Source organism: Labeo rohita, chromosome 23 (assembly GCF_022985175.1).
Source record: "Labeo rohita strain BAU-BD-2019 chromosome 23, IGBB_LRoh.1.0, whole genome shotgun sequence".
In the NCBI taxonomy this organism is placed as follows: Eukaryota; Metazoa; Chordata; class Actinopteri; order Cypriniformes; family Cyprinidae; genus Labeo; species Labeo rohita.
This window is the reverse complement of record NC_066891.1, coordinates 8741883-8768067: the sequence shown is the minus strand read 5'-3', so window position 1 is coordinate 8768067 and position 26185 is coordinate 8741883. Positions and strand designations below refer to the sequence as shown.

General features: G+C 33.8%; 1 protein-coding gene across 1 annotated transcript in view; it reads left to right on the top strand.

Annotated features, from left to right (window-relative positions):
* The window catches only part of plxna1a (plexin A1a), a 289406-nt gene that overhangs the window by 131485 nt on the left and 131736 nt on the right, over positions 1-26185 (top strand). Inside the window, exons 4-8 of the mRNA XM_051095762.1 lie at positions 2481-2612; positions 22148-22248; positions 23497-23620; positions 25205-25358; positions 25442-25541. Coding sequence (XP_050951719.1) covers positions 2481-2612; positions 22148-22248; positions 23497-23620; positions 25205-25358; positions 25442-25541 — 611 coding nt within the window. The remainder of the gene's footprint in view (positions 1-2480; positions 2613-22147; positions 22249-23496; positions 23621-25204; positions 25359-25441; positions 25542-26185) is intronic.

Sequence of the window (26185 nt, the reverse complement as noted above, 5' to 3'; positions counted from 1 at the left end):
ATGAAGGCAGCGCGAGACAGAGAGTTCTCTAGCTCTTGCTGCTTCTTCCTGTTAAGCGAAAGATGGGCCATCTGCCAAGAATCTGCAATTTGAAGAGTCATTGCACAATTACGTCAATCTGCACGACTCTGAAAAAGGGCGGAGAAATGCAGATGGCAACTCTTGCTCACCCTTGAAGAACAATTATATATGTTTATCCCATTTAATTAGTTTCATATGGCAGGGAAACTTGCTGGAGAGTTTGTTTGTTTAGTGTCCTGCAACTTAAACCAAAGCCTTGCAGCGGCCAGTATTTTTAGATTAGTATTCCTGCTCCATGCGGCTAAAGCATCTCCCTCCTGTCGTGCGTTCTCCTGCACGGGCACGAGGGAAGATCCTTTCTCTCTGTCTTCCAGCTTGCGTCCCACTGCAGGAACTTCAGCGTCTCTTGGCAAGAGTTCCAGAAGGATTGGCTGAGGGAGAGGATGTGCTGTCCTTGAGCTGTTATCTGCCACTACTTCATAATGAACCACGTCCCGGGGGGGGGGGGATACCCAATGAAGTGATGGAAGGGGGAGATGAACAACAGACTCCAACTCCCAGACTGCTTTGCTGTTATGTCAAACTTCATCACCCATTGAGCAACAATATAAAGGGTTCCTGCAATCATGGAAAACACTGAATTAAAATAGTGTAAAAGCCATTAAGCTGGAAAATGAAATGGAAATGTGAACCATAAAAATCATAACCCAGAATTATAGTCTAAAAGGCCTGAAGTTGGAAATTAAAAATGAAAATATAATACTAAAAATCACAGAGAATACTTTATTGTTTTTATTTGTTTTATATTTATACTTTTAATTTAATTTTGGCATTTGCACATGCCATCAGTATAGTAGCTTAAATATAATATAATATAATATAATATAAATAAAAATGGAAAAATACCTGAATTATGTTTAAAATCAAAATAGTTGCCATGAATAGACTTATTTGTTATTCACTACAAAATATTCATTTATTTTAATTTTAATTTTATTTAATTTAATGTAATTTAATGTAATTTTATTTGTAATTTTTTATTTAATTAAATTAAATTTAATTAAATTTTATATAATTTTGGCATTTTTACATACCAACAATATAATAGTTAAAATATGATTTTTTTGTAATAAAATAAAGTAGAAGTGGAAAAATGTCTGAATTATCTGTTTAAACCCATAATAATTGCCATGAGTAGAATTATTCATTATTTATTGTAAAGATTTATTTCAGTTTATTTTGCATCATTCTAACATGCCAACAGTATAGTAGTTATGATATTAAATATATATTTATTTATTTATTATTATATGTTTCATGACATAGAAATGGAAAACTGTCCCAATATATGATATATCTTATTACTATTATTATTATTATTATTATTATTATTATTTAGACTTATTCACTACTCAATATTCTTCACTATTTGAAGGTTCATTAAATATTTTGTCTTATTATGTTAAATATTTAGCCACCTATAAGTGATACTCTTAGTTATTATAAATAAATGAATTAAAAAATATATTAAATTAAATTCTGCAGATTTTACCCTCAAAACTAGTGCAGAAAACGTGGAAAAAAGGTCCACCAATTCTGTCCATGACAGTCATGTCAATTTGTTTTTTTCACCATATAAATGTTGTTCTATAAATGTCGTATTTCACATGAGGTCATGTCGTGCAACTTTAGGTTTTAGTTAAAGAACAGAACTGCTGATTAAGTTGACTCTATTTTCAGATGTTTGTAGGTGTAATTTTAGTTCTCTTGATCCAGCTGCCGGGTTTGACCCAAAAAGGTCACACTGTCGACTCCCAGGTGTGGGTGGCTAAAAACTTCCTACAACTTTTTTGCTCGGTGATATGGACCTTTATAAGGGAAACCGGACTGCTTTAGTGTCTTTTGTGTTTTTGTAAGTGGGTCGTCCGGTGCTCTAGTGTACTCCGGTGCTGCAGGCGCTCTCTTCATTAGCGCTAGGGTGGTGTCAGAGGGCCCAGGTAATGCGCTCCCACGGCGCTCGGCGAAGGGGACGGTCATTAATCAGTGGGATGCGGCACAGGAGCCGAGCACATCATTAGGCCCTGAAACACCACAGGATGCGGGGGTCACGCTCCCCTGACCCTGCATCAATAAGGCTGGGGAGGGGGACTTAAAGGAGGGTACGACTCTGGGTGATGCTAGGGTGGGCCAAACAGTTGAAGGAAGCAAAAAAAAAAGTCTGTGTGGTTATTATTGACCAAGATTCATTTGTTTAGCATCTGTCGAGGCCAGAGTTACTCCCCTTAAAGCATCGATGTGTAGGCCGCACAGTTAAATGGCTGTATTATGTAGCTTAAAGAGACACCAAACCAAAAACCTTCTGACAGTTTCCATTATAACCCCACTTTTCTACCTTCTAAATGTCAGATCGCAGCCAATCCGAACAGTATTTTTAAATGTCTGTCTTCTGTTTCTTTCAGATCTTGGTGAACTCCATTACCCAGCCTGCACTGCTGTATGAGAATGTGGTGGTGAGCGAAGCGAACCCAATTTTGAGGGACATGCTGTTCAGCCCTGACCATCAATACATCTACACGCTCACGGATAAAGAGGTAGGACTTTAGGGAGTGTGCTGTTTGACATTGATGGTCTACGGGTTTTATTTGGTGAGAATGTTCTGAGGAGCCCGACCGACAAGCAGTGTGGTTCAGTCACGCATCTGAGTCCCCAAAGACACCAGATAGAGAGGAAAGCATACATACAAAGAATGAAAGTTTAAGTGAAAAAACACTTTTTCCCAAACATTTAGTTGAAACGGCAAAGTGGAAGTATGAGATTTGAGCTTCTTTTTTTCAATTTTTTTGCATTTATTCATTTGGCGTACGGTTTTATTTAAAGTGGATAAAAAGATTTATATTTTATCAGTTATCAAAACCCATGACTTCGGAGTTGCAAGCACCATTCTGTTCTGTTTGAGATACCGGAAATACCTACCAGGGCATTTTTGGTGGCCTTTCCTTTGCCATCTGGTCCAGCTTATCCTTTTCATTTTTGTTTTATTTTAGAAGAAGATTAAATATATATATATATATACATTTACATTTTTTGGAGGGAAAAAAAGAATAAAAAAAAAAATTGTTAATTTAATTTATTATGTTATTTTAATTTATTACATTATTATATATTTTTTAAACAAAAAACAGGCTTTAAAAAATTAAGTAAAAATTAATTATTAGTATAATTAATAATAATTAGTAAAAACAAAGCCTATTTTTAACAGCCTTTATTTTTATTGTGTTGGGCATTTATTATTATTATTATTATTATTATTATTATTAAACTGTTCCAATGTCATTGTACTAAGCAAATTTTCCACCTAAAATGTAATTAAAATGTAATAATAAATATAAGTAAAGTAATAATAATAATAATAAATTATTTCTACTATTATTATTATTTCTACTGTTATTATTATATTTTACTATACTATACTATACTATACTACTATACTATACTATTATTTTTAAATTTAAATCCTAATAAATGCAATGGAATAGTAGTAGTAGTAGTAATAATAATAAAAATAATTAACTAATAATAATAATAATAATAATAATAATAATATTATTATATGTATATGTTAAGTAAATATTCTTTTCTTTTCTTTTCTTTTCTTTTCTTTTCTTTTTATTTATTTATTTTAGTATGTTTTTTGTCAAGAAGTCTATATATCTACTGTGTAATTATTTTGTAACTAATTTCAAACCATTTAAAAATGTGCCTTTAAAAGATTTTTAAGATGATGAGAAACAAACTTTGACTGATAGTGCATACAATAGCTGGGTTGGACTTCACTTTTATGAATGTCTGAATATTGAAAACGCTGCTCTATTATTACAAAGAAAGGGCTGTTCAGGATGTGTATTATTCAGTGTGCTGTTTCTTTATTCTGCACAGATTCGCATGGTGAATTCGTTAGACTGTATGTGTGTGTGAGCATGTGTGAAAAAGAGAGACCCGGAACGTCTCCTGATTGTCTGCATGTGATATTCGACACTGTGTCAGCCCCCTTCCCACTTTTCCACACACATACACACAAGCGGCGGCGCCTCTGGTAATTCACCACTTATCAGAGAAAATTGAGGAAGGGCTTCTCTGATCTTTTCTGATGGAAAAGAAAGCGTCCAAACCCTCGCCATCCCCCCCCACCATCCCCCTTTTCGCTCCGACCGAGGGCTGGAGAATTCTCTCTCTCCTCTTTTTCTCCTTCCGTCTCGCTCGTTCCTTTGTTTTCCTCTCGCCTTTTTCTTTGTGCTTTCATGTTCTCCTCACTAAGGGCTGATTGGAGTGCTTCCTGTCTTCCTCTCATTAAAGGGCATTTCCTTCATCACCGTAACCCCATTCACTCTCCGCTAGCCCACACCGCCTCTGATTAGAGCGCCGCCACAGCGCCAGGCTCAAAAAAAAAACCTTAAACCGTGATCAAATCCGAACCCGGAGCATTTATTCCGCCGTTTAATGTCAGAGATTAAGAGGAAATACATGTGACAGAATCACTGCAAACATTTGAATAATTTAACAAGTTATTTTCAGATCTTCCTGCTGAGAAAAATACACAAGAGAGCTTTTAGAGTGGAAAAAGATAGTGAGAAGCCCTCATGGAAGTTCAAGTTGATGCCATGTAGATGCCTCTCACATCTCCAAAAATATCGAAGCAAATTTTGAAGTAGATACAAGTCTACACAAGTGCATTCTCGCCTAAAAACTCTTAAAACTACATTCTGTGACACAAAAACGGTATTATTTATAAAATTATAGTGGATTTGGGGGTCCACAATGACACTCGCTGTGAGAAATGATGAAATGGTTGGAGTTCTGTTATCACTAGAATATTGCACTCCTCTCAGCCAATCAGATTCAAGGACCAGAAAGAACTGTTTATATGAAAGAGCATTTATATACATACATATAAATGGGGTTAAACATTACCTCTATACCTTTTTGTGAGATTCACCCTGTAATACATGTCATAATCATATTTTGTCATAAGTAATTGAACCCCCAGTTAAAGTATGTGACCAAGGACCACAAAACCAGTCATAAGGGTCATTTTTTTTTTTTAAATTGAGATGTATACATTATTCATAAGTTTTTTATTGATGCATGGTTTGTTAGGATAGAACAATATTTGGTTGAGATACAACTATTTGAAAATCTGGAATCTGAGGGTGCAAAAAAATCTAAATACTGAGAAAATGGCCTTTAAAGTCATCCAAATGAATTTCTTCGCAATGCATATTACTAGTCAAAAATATGTTTTGACATATTTACTTTAGGAAATTTTACAAAATACCTTAATGGAACATGATCTTTACTTAAAATCCTAAAGATTTTTAGCATAAGAAAAACATTGATAATTTTGACCCATACAATGTTTTGTTGGCTGTTGCTACAAATATACCCATGCTCCTTATGACTGGTTTTGTGGTCCAGGGTCACATATATTATAATACTTACCTATTCATGGCTACACCTTTAAAAATCTAATGCATTATGAATGGATTGTGTTATGCTCTTTAAAGATGGCCTCATGAATAGATAAGTATTATAAGGTATTATAACTGCTTTCAGTTATTTACAAGAACATGCAACTTATTCTAAGGCTGTTATGGATGCATTAAGAATACATTTACAATACATTATGTATACAGGCTTCATTGTAAGTGTTACTCAATATTCATTTCCCAATTATTGATATTTGGAGAACAAGATCTTTCTAGATCAAAGGGTGCATAGAAGAGTTCAAAATGTGCACCAGAAGTAAACAGACAAGGAGAAAACATCCAGTCACATGGGAGCTGAACTCGAATCGCTCTGTAATTTACAAACCAAGCCCAACCTTTGACCTTTAACCTGACCGGGACCCTTAGATGTAAAATCCAGAGTCATTTGCTATGGAGTACAGCTGTTCGCAGTGCCGTTTTGCGGGAGTGATTTAGACTCTGAACGGAGGAGATATACTGACAATGTTAGATGATTTTGTCTCTGCTTTGAGTTTATTTACTGTAATGGTTCCCAGTACACACACACACACACTTATCTAGACGTACAAAAACACGTTAGCTCCGCCAACACTGCGATCCATCAGCGCTTGGCGATAATTGTTTTTAATGTATCCACGTCTTCAGATGGAAAATGTTCTGTAATTGGTATAGATGGTTTCTGTATGAGTGCCTCTGATACGGGCGGCGTGTAGATTGCATGTTGAGAGGGCGGGCTTGATAACCCTTCAACACATTAACTTAGCGCGAGGTGCGTTAGGCTAACGTTCTTCAAATGGAGCCGTGTGTATTCGCTCTGCGCTCGGACTGATATTGATTTAAGTGCAGCTGTAAATGGCTTTGTTGGGGGAAGAAGGTTTTATGGAGGAAGAATATTTGAACTATTACACAAACAAGGGGGAGGAAGTGCTTCTCTCACAGGAAGTTGTGTACATAGCACTAGCCGTGGCCACATGAACCATCTCTCTAGAGGTGGAGAGGCATTGTAATAGAGATGAGAGAGGTGTTGCTGTGGTCAGCGTGCGGCTGAGAATGGAAAACCCTGAAGGTCAGATCATAGCTGTGGAGGGAAAGCAGACAGACAAGCTTTGGTTTACTTAAATAAATCGTCCTGGACTTTTTATGCTTAATTCATCAGTGCGTGTTAATCTAAAGACAATGTTTGATTTTGGGCTTTCTCCCTCTCTCAAGTAACTTTTCTGCTGACGTAACCAATGCTTGGTGATGGGGCTGGCACGATTCCTCGATTCAATTCGAGTACTCGATTTAACACCGGAAGTGGCGTATTCTACAGACTAGAATACATTAGATGCACTATTAGACCGTTTTCAAAGACTGCATGATATATTAACCCCGTTTAGAAACCATAATAAAGCATAATGCTATTGTGAATGTTCACAAACGCCACGATTCAATTAAATAAATATACATGTGCTTTGTCAGAGCAACTCTGTGTACAGTATGCTGCTCCAACAAACTGTTATCATTTACATGTGTGGAGCGTCGCAAACTCCATCTCTGCATATTGTTCTAAGTTTGGGTTTATTATAACATTCGTCTGGGAATGCAACATGCGTCATTTCATCAGATTTGTAAGCTAAATCATTTGTAAAACGCAAACACAGTAGAATACATGCTAATGGTTCATCTTGATTTCAAAATAAAAGTTCAAACGCTCACTCTTGAGTTTACACGTTTTGATGTCCCCATATTCAATAAATTACATTGGCTGTAGCATTTCTGTCATAAAAATGACCAAATATTAAAGATTGAGTGGACATTTGAATTAAATGTTGTTTGGTCAATATAAAACAAGGATTAGATCGCATAGTAAACTATAAAAACCATCATCAGGCCGTTGGCGCCCTTTGCAGTCACTTATGTACATTAGCTCTATTGTTTATAATACGTTGTATTTTAACAGTTTTGTTCAATAAAACTATAGGATTACTTGCTTTTGATACTTTATTTGAACTAATTATTAAAGCCTCATTGTTATCATATTTTTCGTATTTTTTTGTATTTTGAATAATATTAAAGGCTATTGTTCACTTAGGTCTATTTTTATTACTGCAAAAAGGAAATTAATAAATAAAATATTTTAATTATCTGATTACTCAGTTGTCAGAATAATCAACAGATTACTTGATTACCAAAATAACCGTTAGTGACAGCCCTACTCAGTGATACTAACATTGTTATTATTAGCTAACACTGTTAATAATTGTTTTTGGTTATTGAAATTAAGCTGAAATAAAATATAAGTATTTAATGCAAATTCTAAATAGCCTTGGCACCTGACAAAATAAAGCAAAGTACTAAAATAGCCTAAAACAAAAATTGAAATAAAAAGCAAATTAAAGCTGCATAGAAAAACTACTAAATAAATAAATAAAAATCACAGTGAAGAAATCTGTGCTTTTCTAGTCTGAAAAGGAGACCCGAGTCATATCTACAGTGTAAGATTATGGGATTTGTTTTATTTGTTTTATCATCTACCACATGAAATGTATCACTTTCATTGCTTAGAATGTAGTATCATGTCTCTCCACGCCAAACTACAGTACATGATTTGTGGTATATTTCATCTATTTACATCAATTGGTGTTGAATGAGTTCAGCTTGGTGTGAATAAGGATTTAACTGGTCTCACAGCCTGCTTGGTTTGGCTGGTTTTAGAGGGTTTGATGATCTTTTAGGCTAGGTGTCAAGACTGGGAGACCAGCTAGAACAGATGAAAACCAGATATAGTCTGACTGGTTTAAGCAGTTTTTTTTCAGCTGGCTTTAACCCTTAAATGCATAGCGACCTGGGATGTACTGTATTCCTCAATCTATTTATTTGAACCGTTTAACTGTCACCGTCCCCCCTGTGAGACGCCTAAGTTTACTTCACCATATTACAAATACATCTTAATCTAATCATGACAAATTATACATCGTTGGAAAGGTCTAAGACTCCCAAATAGATATTTTACCATATTTTTGTGTTAGAAATTATGTAGGAAAGGTAATAGATTAATATATGTCAAGAGTGTAGCTTAAGAAATCTACATCATAAAATGAACTCTGACCTTTGTCACAAAAGACTTTCTTTGTGGCCTTTTTCCCTATCACACTTCAGATATCATAAGAAATTATATATCAGCTCAAAACTTAAAATCTCAAAATTCATCCTTTGCAAGGCATTTTAAAATCAGACATTGCATTACCATGGAAAATGTACATCAAATTCATATTACAAAATGTTTTCATTCATGAATTATAAAAAATGTAAGTCTGTATAGTGCATTTTTATGTCTTTGTTCAAAAATGGGAGTGACAGTTAAAGGGATAAACGATATAACAAGAAAACAAAATATAAAAGAATATCTGTTTTCTGATTAATTTTTTGTAAAAAGTGTATAGGGTTGCTATAGACCTGAGGTGTGTAACAGTGTAAGTATATTTTTAGTGCATAAAAATGTGTAAATATCTGATGACTCAATACTTGCAATTCACCTTTATTCTTTGAGGTGGCACTGTTTGATGGACAATAATGACATGATGTTTCACTCATACTTATCGCAGGCATAAAACAAAAGAATATCATCAGCAAAAATTGAACTGGTTTGAATGGCTTTACTGCAGAGCAGTTACTGTATGCAGTAAAATATAAATGTGACCCTGGACCACAAAACCAGTCATAAGTGTAAATTTCTTGAAATTGAGATTTATACATCACATGAAATGACTAAATAAGCTTTCCATTGATGTATGGTTTGTTAGGATAAGACAATATTTGACTGAGATACAACTATTTGAAAATCTGGAATCTTAGGGTGCAAAAAAAAATCAAAATATTGAGAAAATCCCCTTTAAAATTGTCCAAATGAAGTTCTTAGCAATGCATATTACTAATTAAAAATTAAGTTTTGATATATTTACGGTAGGAAATTTATAAAATATCTTCATGGAACATGATCCTAATGATTTTTGGCATAAAAGAAAAATCGATAAATTTGACCCATCCAATGTGTTTTTTTGGCTATTGCTACAAATATACCCATGCAACATAAGACTGGTTTTGTGGTCCAGGGTCACAAATGTCACTGTTATTTGATGGTGGATGTAGTGAATAAGCTGCTAGTTTTAAAAATACGTTTGAGATCGAAATTGAGATGGAATTGTGCTCTAACACTGACGGCGATGGTAAAATCATCTGCTCAAATTAAACCCTTTTAAGTTTCAAAAGAGAAGAAAATATACTTCATTTTATTCTTCTGTAACTGTTCTTAAAATATCAAGAGAGTTTTTTGCTATTGGAGAAGTTAGAGATCCATCCATGCTGGATAATAAGGGTCGCTAAAGACTTGAATATGTAATAATGATTGGCGAAAAATTCATGCATTTAATGGTTAAGCTTATATTTCTAAATAAAACTGTCCAGTTTTCGCAATCAATTCAAAACCTGATGCAGCATCCTGTTTCCCCCATCCTATATTTTGTCACCCAGACATACTTTATGTTATGCAAGTAAAATGTGTCACAATTGCTATTTTTTTTGTTGCCATCTTTAAGTGCAGATGTGTTGGTTTATTGTGTCCACCTGCAGTGCTTTATTGTGAGGGTTTGGACGTACAGGTTGAGCTGAATGAGTTTCACAGGCCGCTCTCTCTCAGTCCGTAGCCGCTGCAAACCAAGACCCAGAGGACCGAGCGAAAGAGAGAAGTGGAAATTAATTGGTTTGAAGCAATTTGTTCTGTCTTCTTTCCTTCATCTATCTTTTTTCTTTTCTTTCTCCCCTCTCTTTTAAGTGGTCCTCCTCCTATGGAGGAAGGAGTCAATGGGAGAGCTGCCCCAGGGGTCATTTTCTTTCAAATAGCGGGTCCTCTCTCTCCCTCTCGCTCCGTCTCGCTGAGATATTGCAGACTCTTTGAGAACTGACAGCGGTCGTGGGAGATAGATTGTGATTGGATCACTCCGGCTTCCTTGAAGCCATCTTTCATTAATTTTTCTCTCCCCACATTCACTTTTTTCCCTGTTTATCGTAATCTGAGGCATCTCACCATCTCTCTTGTCAACAGCGCTGGCTAACAAGCCTCCGTCACCGTCTCTCTAGCCTGAGTCACGCATTTTTTTTTTCAGGTTTTATTATGTTTGAGGAAGTGGACGGCCGACGACCTGCGTTCTCTCGTGAAAGACAGAGATGTTATTGTTCCCTTTTGAATCTAGCGAGCAGAAATGTTCAAGACAAGCCGTAAACACAATCACACCGTAATCCGGCCCACATTTTAATATATTGGCTTCCGTACCTCAGGCTTACAGAGATATCACACCGCATTAGAGAAGAGACCAGGACCCTAATGTTTAATGATATTGCTGTTTCTTCCCCCCGATTCTTGCTGATCTTGAGAAAGATGCGTTTTATGTCGTCCACGTCCGTCTACCCTTTTGCGCCTTCCGTTTTTTTTCTCCATTTGTATCTCTTCATTGGATAATAGAAACGGCAGGCGGAGGCGCATGTTGTGCCTCAAACATCAAAAACTCCATTTCGTCGGGTTGACAGAACAATTTTCCATTTCCCATATTCACACCCACTTAATTAAAAGTTGCTGATAGCCCCGGCATCTCTCTCCGCCGCTCTGGGGTCTGCGGGAAGACATAAAGCTGTCCCGTACTAAGCGAGAAGAAACTTCGATTAGCGTTAGCTTGATTTAAACAGCGCTCGCTGCCGTTCGGACGATAAAGTTTACAACGTTTATCTGAGGCTGGGAGGAATTTCTGAAAAAAAAGGCCATCAGTGGATTTGTCAGTTTGGTATATTGCTCATGTAGTTTGGGGAGATATTGTTTATGCTTTTTTGGGTGACTCATGAAACCTGTCAAGAATGTGTCCGGCTCATATTTCACATCAAATTGAAAAGAAAGAAATGTGAAATTATATTTGGCTTCAAGGAAATAAATCGGTTTAGTCTTTTTATTCAATGTGTGCTATTGTTTTTATAATGAAGTGCATTCAGCTTCAAAAACCTCATCGTAATGCAAAAAAAATCTCATTTGCAGTACTATACTGCAGAAGAATATGTACTCAGATAGATAGATAGATGCAGGGCTCTATGCTTACATTTCTTTTTTGGAGAACTTGTGCTCCTAACTTTAAAACTTAGGAGCACAGTCAAAATTTTAGGAGCGCATTCTAATCAATGAGCAAAAATTTACCTTCCCATTACAAGGTGATATTTCTCTATTAAACTCTATTAAAAGTATGTCATCTTTTATGTCAAATTTTGACATAAGTGTTAGGTTTAATTTCTAATTAAAACAACAGAATAAGAACAAGTAGAATAAGAATACGTTACCAATGAAATCAGTATTAACAAAATTAATTTGTACTACAGAGGTGGCACAGAAAAACACATGTATTTTCATATGTTAAATGAGGCTCAGAAGTTGCATGAGTGCAATCAAATTCATAAATTCATGTTGAGATTAATGTTTTAAATATAAAATTTTGAATATAGTAATGTTAAATGATTTAAATAACTGAAAAGAAACTAAATCTAGTTGAATGACTAAATCATTCATTCACTTTATTCATTCGAACAGCTGATTCATTCAGGAACGAAGCAAGTGACTGTGTTTACGAATGGGTGGTAATTGAATCATTGACTCACTAGATTCGTTTAAAAATGCATGTTCATTCATAATCGAAACACCGCTGTGTTTGAATGGAGATGCGTACTGGCTTGTTTGTGACTGTTTCAAACTATTTTTGATGATGAAATAGAGCAAAATTAGGCAATAGTGTTATAGTCAGGCAATGTAAGTCACTTAATATTAACTTCTTGTTTATTTAACTGTTATATTAAATCAATATCTCATTTACAAACTCCCTTAAAAATCATTAAAAGCTGTCAGTCATCTTAGTTCATCATGATCTCACAAAGTTCCATTATAATCAGTGAAGCTCTCTACACTCTCTCTCTACACTTTGTTTATGAATGGATTTGTAAGATATGTCTGTGATAAATTACTCAACATTGCAAAAACACGTAGAAACCTTTGAAGCTCCTCTCAGCTCAAGCACAAATATGCTGATCTGGTCAGTCGCGCTGCTGCTAAATATTTTTCATAGTCGCACTCAGTAGTTTTCAGTCGCAAATGCGACTTAAATATATATTTAAGTATATTTTTATTGTGTTTTAATGTATTTAAAATACATTTTAGATTCTATTTCAAATATTCATTTTACACATTTTGTATGAAATACGATTTGGACTTGTTTCCATGAGTTTCCACCCAGCTTTTATACACGGCGCTTGGCTCCATCATCAAGCAAATGCCCAGTGTGCGTCCGCTGTGGGAGCATATGTGGGTTTGAAAGCATGTGTGTATATTTGTACATGCGTATCACTCCCTCTGTTAGAAGCGTTTGATCATAGCGACAGTGCTTGTATTGTTTCCTCACATAGCTGCACCTCATGGTCTCTGTGTAACGCAGTACGGTGAGGAAACTCTACACTTCTCTCGCGCTCTCTGAAGGTCAGTGTTCTTCTGTACTGCTCTATCAGAGAGCCGAGAGGAAGTATCAGCTGGCTGTAATCTGATTTGTGTGGCGGACGTCTTAATATAGGCAACGTGACAAGACGGAAGGAGAAACTGCCAGCTCTTCAGATCAACTGTATGTGTGTGTGTTGAGATAGTTGTGAATGTACATGCTAGCCTTCACAAGTTTAGACACACTGGATTGAATTTATGTTTATGTTTTTGTGTTTATGCATTTAAGTTTATGCTTAAATGCTTAAAATTAATTTTATAGACTAACGTCTTGATGATGTATGAATTGCTTAAAAAAATGTCAAATATTATATATATAATTTGACATTTTGTCTCCTCAAAGTATTGGAAGGGAAAAAAATTAGTAGTATTTTACAAAATATAACATTAAAAAGTGTGTAAATCTCTTGTTTTTCTAAAGAAACATTGTCCAACTGTGACACCAGCAGGTAAAGTTACCGTCGCCATCTCTCTTGCGATTGATTCATGCGATAAATCCCACCTTTTCTGTTTGTGCGTGTTCTGTGTTCGCGAATCAGTCTGAATGAACAATATAATGATGTTAATAGGAAGACTAATTTAAAAATGTAAGTAAACAATGCACACACTTAGATGTAACCGCTTCAAAGTCAAAATAAGACTTAAAATGGCCCGAAAACATGATCTGCGGGAGTTTTTGGTGAGTAATCAGCTTGATGAAATTAAAAGTGAATTTCTGTGTCTTTGACCAGTATTTACCGAGCTTTGATCACTGATGATCTGAAAAAAGTTAACTATTAAAAAGAATAGCGTAAGAATAACGTAAGTTCACAAATAAAATATGTTGTTTAAATTGTTACTGCCTTGAGTTATTATTTTTGGAATATTAGTATATTATTGTATTGGAATATTATTTTGGAAATTTTAAATGCTTAAAAATATTAACTTCATGATATTCATACTTGGCTGTAATAAATAGAATATTGATTACATTATTAATATAAAAAATCTACTTTTTTTTTTTTGGTAGTGTAAATATTGTTTATTCACGTCCCAATCATATTTAAGAAAATATGAATGGGACATGAATTTACATTAGATTTAAAAAAAAAAAAAAAAAAAAAACACCCATGAGATATATATGTATATGTAATGTATTTTAGTGCTGTCAACTGATAAATTGTGATTACTCGCATCCGAAATACGTTTTTGTTTGCATATTTATTATGTATATATAAATACACACACATACAGTATATATTTTTAAAAAATATTTACGTGTATTTACGTGCATATATTTACATTCATATAATTTGTATTATATATAAAAATATTTAATAAATAAACATAACATTATGCGTAAATATATACATGCATGGGTGTGTATAATATAATATAATAATTATATATATATATATATATATATATATATATATATATAATCCTATATGTGTCTAAAATCTGTCCTAAAATCAAAACAATACGTGCTTTTGTCTTAGGACAACCTTGATTAACTTTCTGAATCCACTTCAAATGTTGACTACTGTATATACATAATAAATATAGACAGTACACATAAATATTCAATGCAGTTCAATTTAAATTTATTTATATAGCGCCTTTCACGATACATATCGCTGCAAAGCAACTTTGCAGCAAATTAAAGTTTTTACAATATATCTAGTAGTAGCTTACTAGTGGTGACTATGTCAAGTTGTACACATACATACAAATATATTATGTAAACACAAACTTTTATTTTGGTTGCGATTAATCATGATTAATCGTTTGACAGCACTAATATTTGTAAGCAATTCATACCATCACAGTTTATATTAGTCTATAAAATATCTGTATATAGTATATTATAATGTGTATAAAACCCTTAAGTGATATAATACCAAATAAAGATAATAAATAATACATAAATAAAAGTATATAAATGTCAGAAGAAAATTCAAACCTGAACCAGATGTTTTCTACTTGTACTGCATCCAAACAGCCACAGAAAATTGCAGGTTTTATGAAAACAAAAAGCTTATTCATACATTAAAAGCTCTGTGACATTAAATTTAGTATTTAACCATTTTCCACTTCTTTGCAAGTTAAATGATACGTTTTGAATACTTCCTTTTGACATTATACTTTTTAATTCTGTTTATAAGCCACAAGCCTGATGAGGAAAAAAAAAAAACTGACCTGCTTAAATCAGGTCAAAGCTGGTTTTATCTGGTTTTCATCCATTTCAGAATTGGTATTATATATTTACATTTATAACAGTGCTGGGCAACGATTAATCATGATTAATCGCATCCGAAATAAAAGTTTTTGTGTGCATAATATATGTGTGTGTATTTATTATGCATATATAGAAACGCATGCATACAGTATATATTTTGAAAATATTTATACGTATTTATATATATTTATATTCATATAATTTATATTATATATAAATATATTTAAGATATAAGATTTAAGTTTTCTTAAATATATACATGCATGTATTTATATAATAAATATACATATATTATGTACACAAAAGCGTATATTTTGGATGCGATTAATCGTGAATAATCGTTGCCTGGAATAAATTTTTAAATGTAGTTTTATTACCTTTTTACACTTTTAAAAAATGTTTCAAATTATACTCTAGATTATTTATTACTTATTTATTTATTCATATTCTCATTGGCCTAGTAAAGTGGTCTTTTATTTTGTGCAACGTGTTTTATAGTGACTTAAATTGTGGAAAATAGTAACATAATAAAGAATGTGTATGCGTGCTAAAATTTTGACTTGTAGGGTAAACAGCCTTACAGGGGAAGACACTTGCAGCAATTAAAAGCAAATCGCAGCTCACCTCACAGCTGGACTAGGCATTTATGGCTTTCACACTCTCATAATTTTCATTCTTTGCTATTTTGTTCTCTCTGCTAGCCTTTTCCCCCTCCATTCCATCATTTTACAACACTTAATTTGTTCTTTTTTCCTTCTCACCATGATTTTACTGAGGAGATCGTCCAGACGTGACATAGTGACCAAGTGAGCCATTCCAGAGCCCAGGTGTTGCCATGGTGATATCCATAAACCATGCACATTGCACACACACACAAATCCTTGAATGTGTGGTGGTATTGATAAAGCAGGAGGTTTATTGAGCTCGTAGCTGGAGACTCTACCAACATGTAGCAGTGAGCATTTGCGTTCAATAACACTCTGCACCGTGAAGGCCGTTTCTTCTCGTATATTTGCCCTGCGAGGAATTTCGAGTTTGAATTAGCATTTGACAGACATTTATTGGAGGTGAAATAAAGAGACGGATAAGACTGGAAAATTAAGTGACTCAAATACCAAACATTAATTATGTTTTATTATTTGTTTATCACATTAACAGGCAGCTGCTTTATATAACCCGGGCAAAAGCTGCAATTTAAAACTAATTATAGAGTAATTTAAGTATGTAACCAAAATTGATCTTAAACTGTGAGCTGTAGATTATATCTGTGTTGAAGTCGTTGACAAATCTGATGGCAGGTCTGTAGCAGCAGTGACGTACGGTTCGTTCGGAGGAGGCGGAGTCTGATTGTCAGCACGCTGGGCTAATTAGACACTGTTGATTATACTGTCGAGTCAGTGCCATGGAAAGTATGTCTGGATTCTATTTAGTCAAAAAGTTTGACTTTGAAGCATTTTTTTTGTTCTTTTAATGTTTTTAATGTTTTTAATTTTTCAATTATTATATTATATTATATTATATTATATTATATTATATTATATTATACAAAAATTATTAATGTCACAAACTATTTTGATTTAGATTTTATTTTTATTTTGATTTATAATTATTATTATTATTATTATTATTATTTACTCTCTGTTTATCAAAGAATCCTGGAAAAAATGTTTAAAAAAATTACTTGCCCATTTAAAAAAATGTAAAAAAACAAACAAACTATAAGCCACAAAAGGTTATTTTATTTTATTTGTTTATATTTATTTTATTTGATTAATTTAGTTTTATTTATTATAGATTTTAAGATTTTTTTTTAATTATTTTTGATTAAATTTATTTTTTAAAACCTTTCTGTTTATCAAAGAATTCTGGAAAAATGTTTAAAAAAATTACTTTCCCATTTTGAAAATTAAAAAATATATATTTTATTTTATTTTATTTTATTTTATTTACATTTTAAGATTTTTTTTTTATTCAACAAGGATGCAGTAAAGTTAAAGCAACTACATAAAATTAGTAATGTCAAAAATTAATTTGATTTAAAATAAATTCAGTTTGTTTTTGTTTTTTTTTTTTACTTTTTTTAATCAAAGAATCCTGAAAAAAAAAAATTGTTAAAAAAAATTACTTGCCCGTTTTGAAAATGAAACCCCCCAAAAAACAATAAGCCACACATGGTTATAATATAATATAATATAATATAATATAATATAATATATATTGCTTAATACTTAAAAAAAAAAAAAAAGATTTGAAGAAAAAAATATTCAGCAAGGATGCAGTAAGTGAAATACATAAAATTAATAATGTCATAAAATATTTAGATTTATAATACATTTATTTGTTTATTTTTTTTCTGTTTATATTATTATATTATATTATATTATATTATACTATATTATATTATATTGCTTAACATTTTTTAAAATAATTTTTTTTTATTTATTTATTTATTTTTTTTTTTAGAAGTTTTTGTAAAGATTTTAAGAAATGAATTATTTTAATTAAGGGTGCAGTAAAGTGAAAGTAAATACATTACATTCATAATGTGTCAAAATATATATATATATATTTTTTTTTACTTTCTATTAATCAAAGAATCCTTACTTATTTTGAGAATGAAACCCCCAAAAAACAATAAGCAACAAAAGGTTGTGTGTCACCATGATTTTACCATGGTAAGGGTTGTCTTGAGGTAAAATCACTGTACCATACAGCCTCAGGTTGGCTCTTTTTATATAAAATGTCCACACCAATATGATTACAAAAACACTAATTTTCAATATATAATTAAATAAGTATATTTCTAAGACTAACTGTAGTATGTTTACAGTTGCCAAGCAACAGTATCTTCAATTTTAAGGAAAACATTTACAATGCCCACAAAGCAAAAGCTACACAAGATTAGTCTATTCATGGAAACAATCTAGGCAGTGCCATTGTACATGATATTACACTAAGCATAATATATAAACACCCTCCCTATTCAGTAGTTTTATACAATAATTGTACACAAGGTTTACATGAGCAACAAAATAAGAATTCAGTCATTTTATCTAGTGGATGAACAACAACAACAACAACAACAAAAAAACAGTACGCTTGAAGAGAAATGAAACAAATAGTCTTGGTAAAAAGACCTGCTGACAAATGGAGACCAGCTTGGCGTATTATTACATTTCAATTGATTTGCAGTCACAGGTGTGAATATTTACACTATATTGGTTTCACATAATAACTAAAGGTTCAGATGTGGCGTTACAGGTGTGTTTCGTCAGTTATACGGCCACAGATGTTGCGTCCCAGGATGCTGTTTATCATCAAAATGCTTTTTGAGATGACCCCATCACCCTGACTCAGATTAACCATAGACACGTAGCCCACAGGGCTTCCACGGGTTTGATGGGGATACATAATTTATGTTTGGTGGGGGAGACATTCTTTAAGAAATGGAACCTATATTAGCAGAGCTTTACTTCTGCAGCTGGGCTTAATGCGGCTCTGGAGCAACAAGTACTGTCACCGTGTGCCATGAGACGACCTGCAAATGGTTTTGGCTGTTTGGAATCTCTCTCTTTCTCTCATTCTCTTCCCTTTTTTTTCATCCATCCTCTCCCTTTAGGCTGTGTCTGGCTTCCTGGCCATGATCTATGGTTTCATCTGCCATTTCTTCTTTTGTGCGTGGCCAAATGGAAGATAGATGAACAGGGAGGGCTTAGAAGGGGGGGCGTTAAAAGAAGGAAAAGGCCTCCTAGTCTAGAAAGTTTGCTCTTTCTAAATTAGGCGGTGTCATTTTGGGGTGGGGGGGGGGGGGATTGGCGAAAGAATGACCTATTCATTTGCCGTGTGTGTTCACGGAAAATGCGCGCTTGCTCTCTGAGGTGTGTGTGTTTTGGGGATGAAAAAATAAGCCATCGATCATCACAGCCACCTTTAGAGCATGACCAATTTTTTGGCCCAAATTGCACAGATGGCGCAATTACATGTGCAGGGTTTGTCCAAACCTCACACAGAGTAAAGAAAACACACCATTCTCAATTACATCTGCACAAACCTTCTCAGATATTCAGGGTTTGAATTCTGACAGGGCTCATGGACGAGGATTTGAGGACTGCGGATGTGTCAGCGATCAGTAGTGGCACACTTAATAAAAACTTATTTTTAGTTGTATCATTTTATGTTATTGTTACGTTATTTAAAGCTTTATCTTTTATTTTTTTATACTGTTTCATATTGAATTTATAATTTTATATTATATATATAAGCTAAATTCTAAAAGTATTTTGTATTTTATTTTTTTATATTTTGTATTTTATTAGTTTTTTTTTATTCAGTCTTTTATTTTTTATATTATTTTGTATATTCTTACTATTATTTTAGTTAAACCTATTGTTATATTTTATATATTTTGATTTATTTTTAGTCTGTGTGTGTTTAGTTGTGTGTCTAAAAAGACTGATAAAAATAAAATAAAAATATATGTTTAGTTAAACTAACTAACTATACATAATAGGTAGATAGATAAACATTTTATTTGATAATGTTTTCATTTTTATCATTATTGTATTTTATTTTATTTTGTGTTATTTTATTTTATTTTATTTTATTTTATTTTATTTTATTTTATTTGTTTTAGATTTACTGTCCTGAAGAACAAATGTATTATGTCATAGCAATAGTTTTTAATGCTTTGAATTTATTATTTAATATTTAGATTATTGTTAAAATCCAAAAATATTTTGTTTTATTTTATTTTCATTGTTATAGTTTGTATTTTATTTAGTGTTTTTTTTTTTTTTTTAATTCAGGCTTTTATTTTTTATATTCATTTAGTTAAACCTTTTGTTATATTTTTAGATAAACATTTTATTTTATAATTCTCACATTTTTTAATCAGTCTTTTTAATTTAATTTAATTTTATATTCATATAAATATATTTTATATTTTGTATTTTATTTTAGCAGTTAAAACATAAAAATATTTTGTATTTTATTCGAGATATTTTGTTATATTTTGTATATTTATTTTTTTGTGTTTTTAAAACAATTCTATCTTTTATTTTGAATATTAATTTAGTTAAACCTTTTATATATTTTGTTTTATTTTTAGTTCTGTGAGTGTGTGTGTGTTTAGTTGTGTGTCAAAAATATATATATATATATATATATACACACACATATATGGTCTAACACTTTATATTTCTTTCATTTTTTAATTTGTCTTTTTATTTTATTTATGTGTTTTTTTTTTTTTTTTTTACTGTGCTGAAGAACAAACCTATTATGTCATGGCAGTAGTTGAAGTATGCTTTTAATTAATGCATTTTATTTATCTGTTTGTTAAAAGTGCTATCTGTTGACTTTTACGTGCTGTCCAGGACCGGTCCAGACCCGCGACTGATAGTTGCTCTGCTCTCTTCCTCTTTCTCTCTCTGATTGAGATACTTCCCCATTGTGACCCAAATGCCTCGTGCCTCGTTTGCAGATGTTATTTATATTTAATATACCCCTTGCTTCTCCTCCTCCTCCTCTTGTAGAGAGATGAATGGTTTCTCTTTCAGCCGTTTAAATAGAGAGGGATGAGAGCTCTCTCTTTCTCGTATGAATGGCTGCTGTATAATAGTCTCCAGCCCTGACGTTTAAACAAAGAGCAGAGGTAGGACACAATGCTAACTCTCTGATTGGAAAATCGGCTTAATTGAAATGTTCCAGACATCGAACACTACCCACCCCAACAAAGAACTGCAATCTCTCGGGTTTTTTATAGCCAACCCCAAAAACCGCAACCACAACACTATGCATTCGACATGTCAAACTGTTGCATCAGTACTGTATCATCACCCATTTTCGTTTTCCGTTTAATTCTTTAGTATTAGGCCTTGAAAATTACTACTGTTGCTCTCTCTCCCTCTTTCTATCTCTCTCTCTCTATATATATATTACTTGAGTTCATTGCACACGTCCTCCGATGCCTATAAATGTTGTCTAGGTAGGCAGCTGTCTAGGTTTGGAACAGAGCCATTGAATCTCCAGAGAGCTGATCGAATGCCAGTCAGGCATTATGATTCCTGAATGAAACTATATGAAAGTAGACGTGTGTAGGTGGCTGGCAATATTTCTCAGCGTGTTTCAACCAGCTGTTCTCTCTGTTGGACGTTCGTAATATGTAATATATAGTATGCAAGGTGTCTGTGTGAATGAGTAACTGTGTGTTTGTTGAACTGCCGACAGTGACGGTGAATGTGGCAACCTCTGTTTTGCACCGCAGTGCTCAGATTTCACATACAGTAGCACTCTGTAAGCATCAAGCAGGTTGATCATTAGATATTTCCATCTGTCTTTCTTTGTAATAAGTAGAGCGTGGCGCTAGCTATGCTGTACCTTAGCAAGGGAATGATACAATATATACCTTGAATGCAGTGTGAGTCGCTTTGGATATAAGTCTCTGCCAAGTGTGTAAATGTACAACAAAAATAACAACGTGTGAACAAAAGCTCAACTGCTAGATGCTAACACCATTGTAAGCGCTATGCGTAAGCGTATTTTTGTGTTTTTAAAAATGAGAGATGAAATTAGTCAAAGATTCTCTGTGGTGTATAACTATATTTCAAATACAGTCAAATGTGCTTAATTTGAACATTTTTGATGGGAATCTTAGAGCTGATTCCAGTCAGACTCTGCTGTTAGCATGTTGCTAAGCTAATGGCTCTGTACACAGCTAACAAATACTGGGTGGAAAAGTGTTTTTTTTTTAGTTGGAGGTATTTTCTAACTGTAATATGAACTAGTGAGATTTTGTTGACTAATTCTGTCCAATTCTGTGTGTGTGTGTAGGTGAGCCGGGTGCCGGTGGAGAGCTGTGAGCAGTACAACAGCTGTAGCGAGTGTCTGGCTTCTGGTGATCCCCACTGCGGCTGGTGTGTCCTGCACAGTGTGTGAGTATCGGCACCTCCTGACCCCACAGCTGCTCGCACACACATACAGACACGTTTACATGGCTATATGAATGGGGACATACTGTAGACTGTTGTTTAATATTGTTTTAATGTAAGGCTAATTGCTACGCCGACACTAGGGCGTTATGTAACCAGTGTCCAGCAACAGTTTATCTGTGTAAAAAATAACTGTGAGATACATTAACAACCAAGCAGATGTGTTGTTTAAGGTTTTGTTTGAAGGCATAGTTCACCCAAAAATGAAAATTCTTGCATTAGTTACTCACCCTCATGTCGTTCCAAACCGGTAAGACCTTCACTGATCTTCACAAATTAAGATATTTTTGATTAAATCTGAGAGCTTTCTAACCCTGCATAGACAACAATGCAACTGACGTGTTCAAGAACCAGAAAGGAAGTAAGGACATCATTAAGATAGTCCATGAGACAGCTGTGGTTCAATCGTAATATTGTGAAGCTATACACGATTGTACTGCGTCTTGTCTTGGTAAACATAAATATTTCGACAGAGAGGATGACTTGCAGGTTTTTGCTTACCCTTACTTAGTCAAACCATATACAGACGACAAACTAAGACGACAGATGACAAACTACGAATATACAGACGACAAACTAATAGAGATGGACATTCTACGTCAGGACGCCGTTGTGGTACTCTCATGAACACACATTTGTGCACAAAAAGTATTCTCGTAGCTTCATAAAAGTACGGTTGAACCACTGATGTCACATGGACTTTTTAATAATGTCCTTACTACTTTTCTTGGCCTTAAACGTGTCAGTTTTGTTGCTGTCTATGCATGGTCAGAAAGCTCTCGAATTTCATCAAAAATATCTTAATTCGTGTTTTGAAGATAAACGAAGATCTTAATGACAGAATTTTCGTTTTTAGGTGAACTATCTCTTTATTATATTAATTAGACCAGCAGGAAAAAGAGCAACGTCCAGAATCGCATACTAAGTATTTTTAATTAAGAACTTTTTTTAATAAATTACATTAATCAATTTATTTATTACTTTTTGCTATTATTAATATAATGCAGCATTAATTTGGTATACAAATTTTGTTTTTGTTTTGTTGTCAAAGTTTTATTCATCACACCGCACAGTGTTGTTCCAAATCTAATCAATTTACTAATAAAGTATGCACTTCATCTCTCGGTTGATTATTCTTAGAAATTGATTATGATGTTTTTGTCCCTCCTGCTGAGTAATATTTGTGTTTAGATGTTCACGTAAGGACCGCTGTGAGCGAGCTGATGAGCCCCAGCGCTTTGCCTCCAGATTGGAGCAGTGCGTCCGACTCATGGTGCAGCCCAACAATATTTCAGTCACCATGTCTGAAGTTCAGGCAAGTTTTTGAGAATGAAATCTGCTTTATTGTGATCGGATTGTGATTTGGATAATTGAAAAAACATGGTTTGAGATGGATTTTGATCACAGCTAATGAAGATATAAATATACAGTTGAGGCCAAAAGTACATACACCCTGCAGATTCTGCTAAATGTTAATTATTTTAACAAAATAAGAGGGATCATACAAAATGCATGTTGTTTTTTTAATTTAGTACTGACCTGAATAAGATATTTCAAATAAAAGACATTTACATATAGTCCACAAGAGAAAATAATAGTTGAATTTATAAAAACGACCCCATTCAATAGTTTACATACACTTGATTTTTAATACTGTGTTGTTACTTGAATGATCCACATATGTGTTTTTGTGTTTAGTGATAGTTGTTCATGAGTCCCTTGTTTGTCCTGAACAGTTAAACTGCCGCTGTTCTTCAGAAAAATCCTTCAGGTCCCACAAATACTTTGGTTTTCCAGCATTTTTGTGTATTTGAACCCTTTCCATCAATGGCTATATGATCTTTTCACACTGAAGACAACTAAGGGACTCACATGCAACTATTACAGAAGGTTCAACATCTGATTCTTTAGAAGGAAACACAATGCATTAAGAGCCGGGGGGTGAAAACTTTTGAATTTGAAGATCAGGGTAAACTTAACTTATTTTGTCTTCTGGGAAACATGTAGGTGTCCTCTGAAGGGCAGTACTAAAGAAAAAAAAAAATATGATATTTAGGCAAAATAAGAAAAATGTACACATTTACATTCTGTTCAAAAGTTTTCACCCCCAGCTCTTAATGCATTGTTTTTCCTTCTGAAGCATCAGTGAGCGTTTGAACCTTTTGTAATAGTTACATATGAGTCCCTCAGTTGTCCTCAGTGTGAAAAGATGGATCTCAAAATCATACAGTCATTGTTGGAAAGGGTTCAAATACACAAAAATGCTAAAAAACAAAGAATTTGTGGAACCTGAAGGATTTTTCTGAAGAACAATGGGCAGTTTAACTGTTCAGGACAAACAAGGGACTCATGAATAACTATCACTAGACAAAAAAAAACAGCTGTGGATCATTCAGGTAACAACACAGAATCAAGTATATGTAAACTTTTAGACAGAGTAATTTATATAAATGTAGATATTATTTTCTCTTGTGGACTGTATGAAAATGTCTTTTATGTGAAATATCTTATTCAGGTCAGTACTAAATAAAAAATAACATGCATTTTAAATGACCCTTCTTATTTCGGTAAAACAATTAACATTTTGCAGATTCTGCAAGGTGTATGTAAACTGCAAGAATGACCATTTTTAATTATCTTTAAGTAAATGACAGAAATGTTTCAGTAATGTAACCTCTCATGCAATATGTCAGTGCTGATTTGCATTTTGCACAGTTAAGTGTGATCAAATCTCTTTCTGACTGCACTAGAGATATACAGCTATACAGCTAAAAATATCCAGACAGTATCTGGATGAAAGTCCAGGTGTCTTTTGTGCAAATATACAGTGTTTGTCATGCCAATAAAGCACTGAAATTGAAATCTGTTCCTGTCTCCTGGTCTGTGTTCGGTCCTACAGCTGGTTCTTCAGGCTCAAAATGTCCCCAGTCTGGCTGCGGGCGTTAACTGCTCATTTGAGGACTACACTGAGACGGAGGGACACATCATGGGGGGGCGTATATACTGCCTGTCCCCCTCCGCACGGGAGATCGCTCCCATCACGCGCAACCAGGGTAAGGCGACACACGCACGCTCCTTTAAAAGCCTCCTTGTGCTTGTTAGACACTGCTGAAGCTCACCGTGTGTCTGCTGGCAGGTGACAAGCGGGTGGTGAAGCTCTATCTGAAATCCAAGGAGACGGGGAAGAAGTTTGCCAGCGTGGATTTTGTCTTCTACAACTGCAGTGTCCATCAGTCGTAAGTCTCACACGGGAAAGAGCGAAGGCAGCTTCCTGTCATCTAACTCTCTCCCTCTTTCTCTCACCGTCGCTCTTTCATTCAAACTAAGACAAGTGTATTTTTATGGGGCCGTGCTCTCTCTGTGTGTGTGTGTTTACTGCTTCCGAGTGAGAGAGGGATGTTGTTTTTTTTGAGCCGTTAGCAGTTTTTCGCTGAGATCAGGGATGAGATCAGACTTTTAATGTCATTTCATTAACGACTCATGAGCATCCCTGACTTCTGCCGTCCAGCTTTACTGCTCATGAGTTATATTCCCGCAGTTCTTACATCACTCGCTCTCTCGCTCACATTCCTTCGTTTGAATCAGTCCTTACGGTGTTCTCGGATCAATGGCGAATAAAGATAAAGAAAAGCAAAAAGCTAGTCTAAAATACATGTACAAAGTTCCTAGCAATCATGTTTTTATTTTGGTTTCGTACTTTTATGAACATTCAGAAAATTTTTGATTTTTAATGTTTTTTTTTTTGTTTTGTTTTTTTGACATTTGACAACATGAATTTTCCGTATAATTAAATAATTTATTTCAGACCTGATTATGCCACCTTTATTACTGACATTATTTTATTTTATTATTTTATTTTTTTAATTTTTTTTTTTTATTC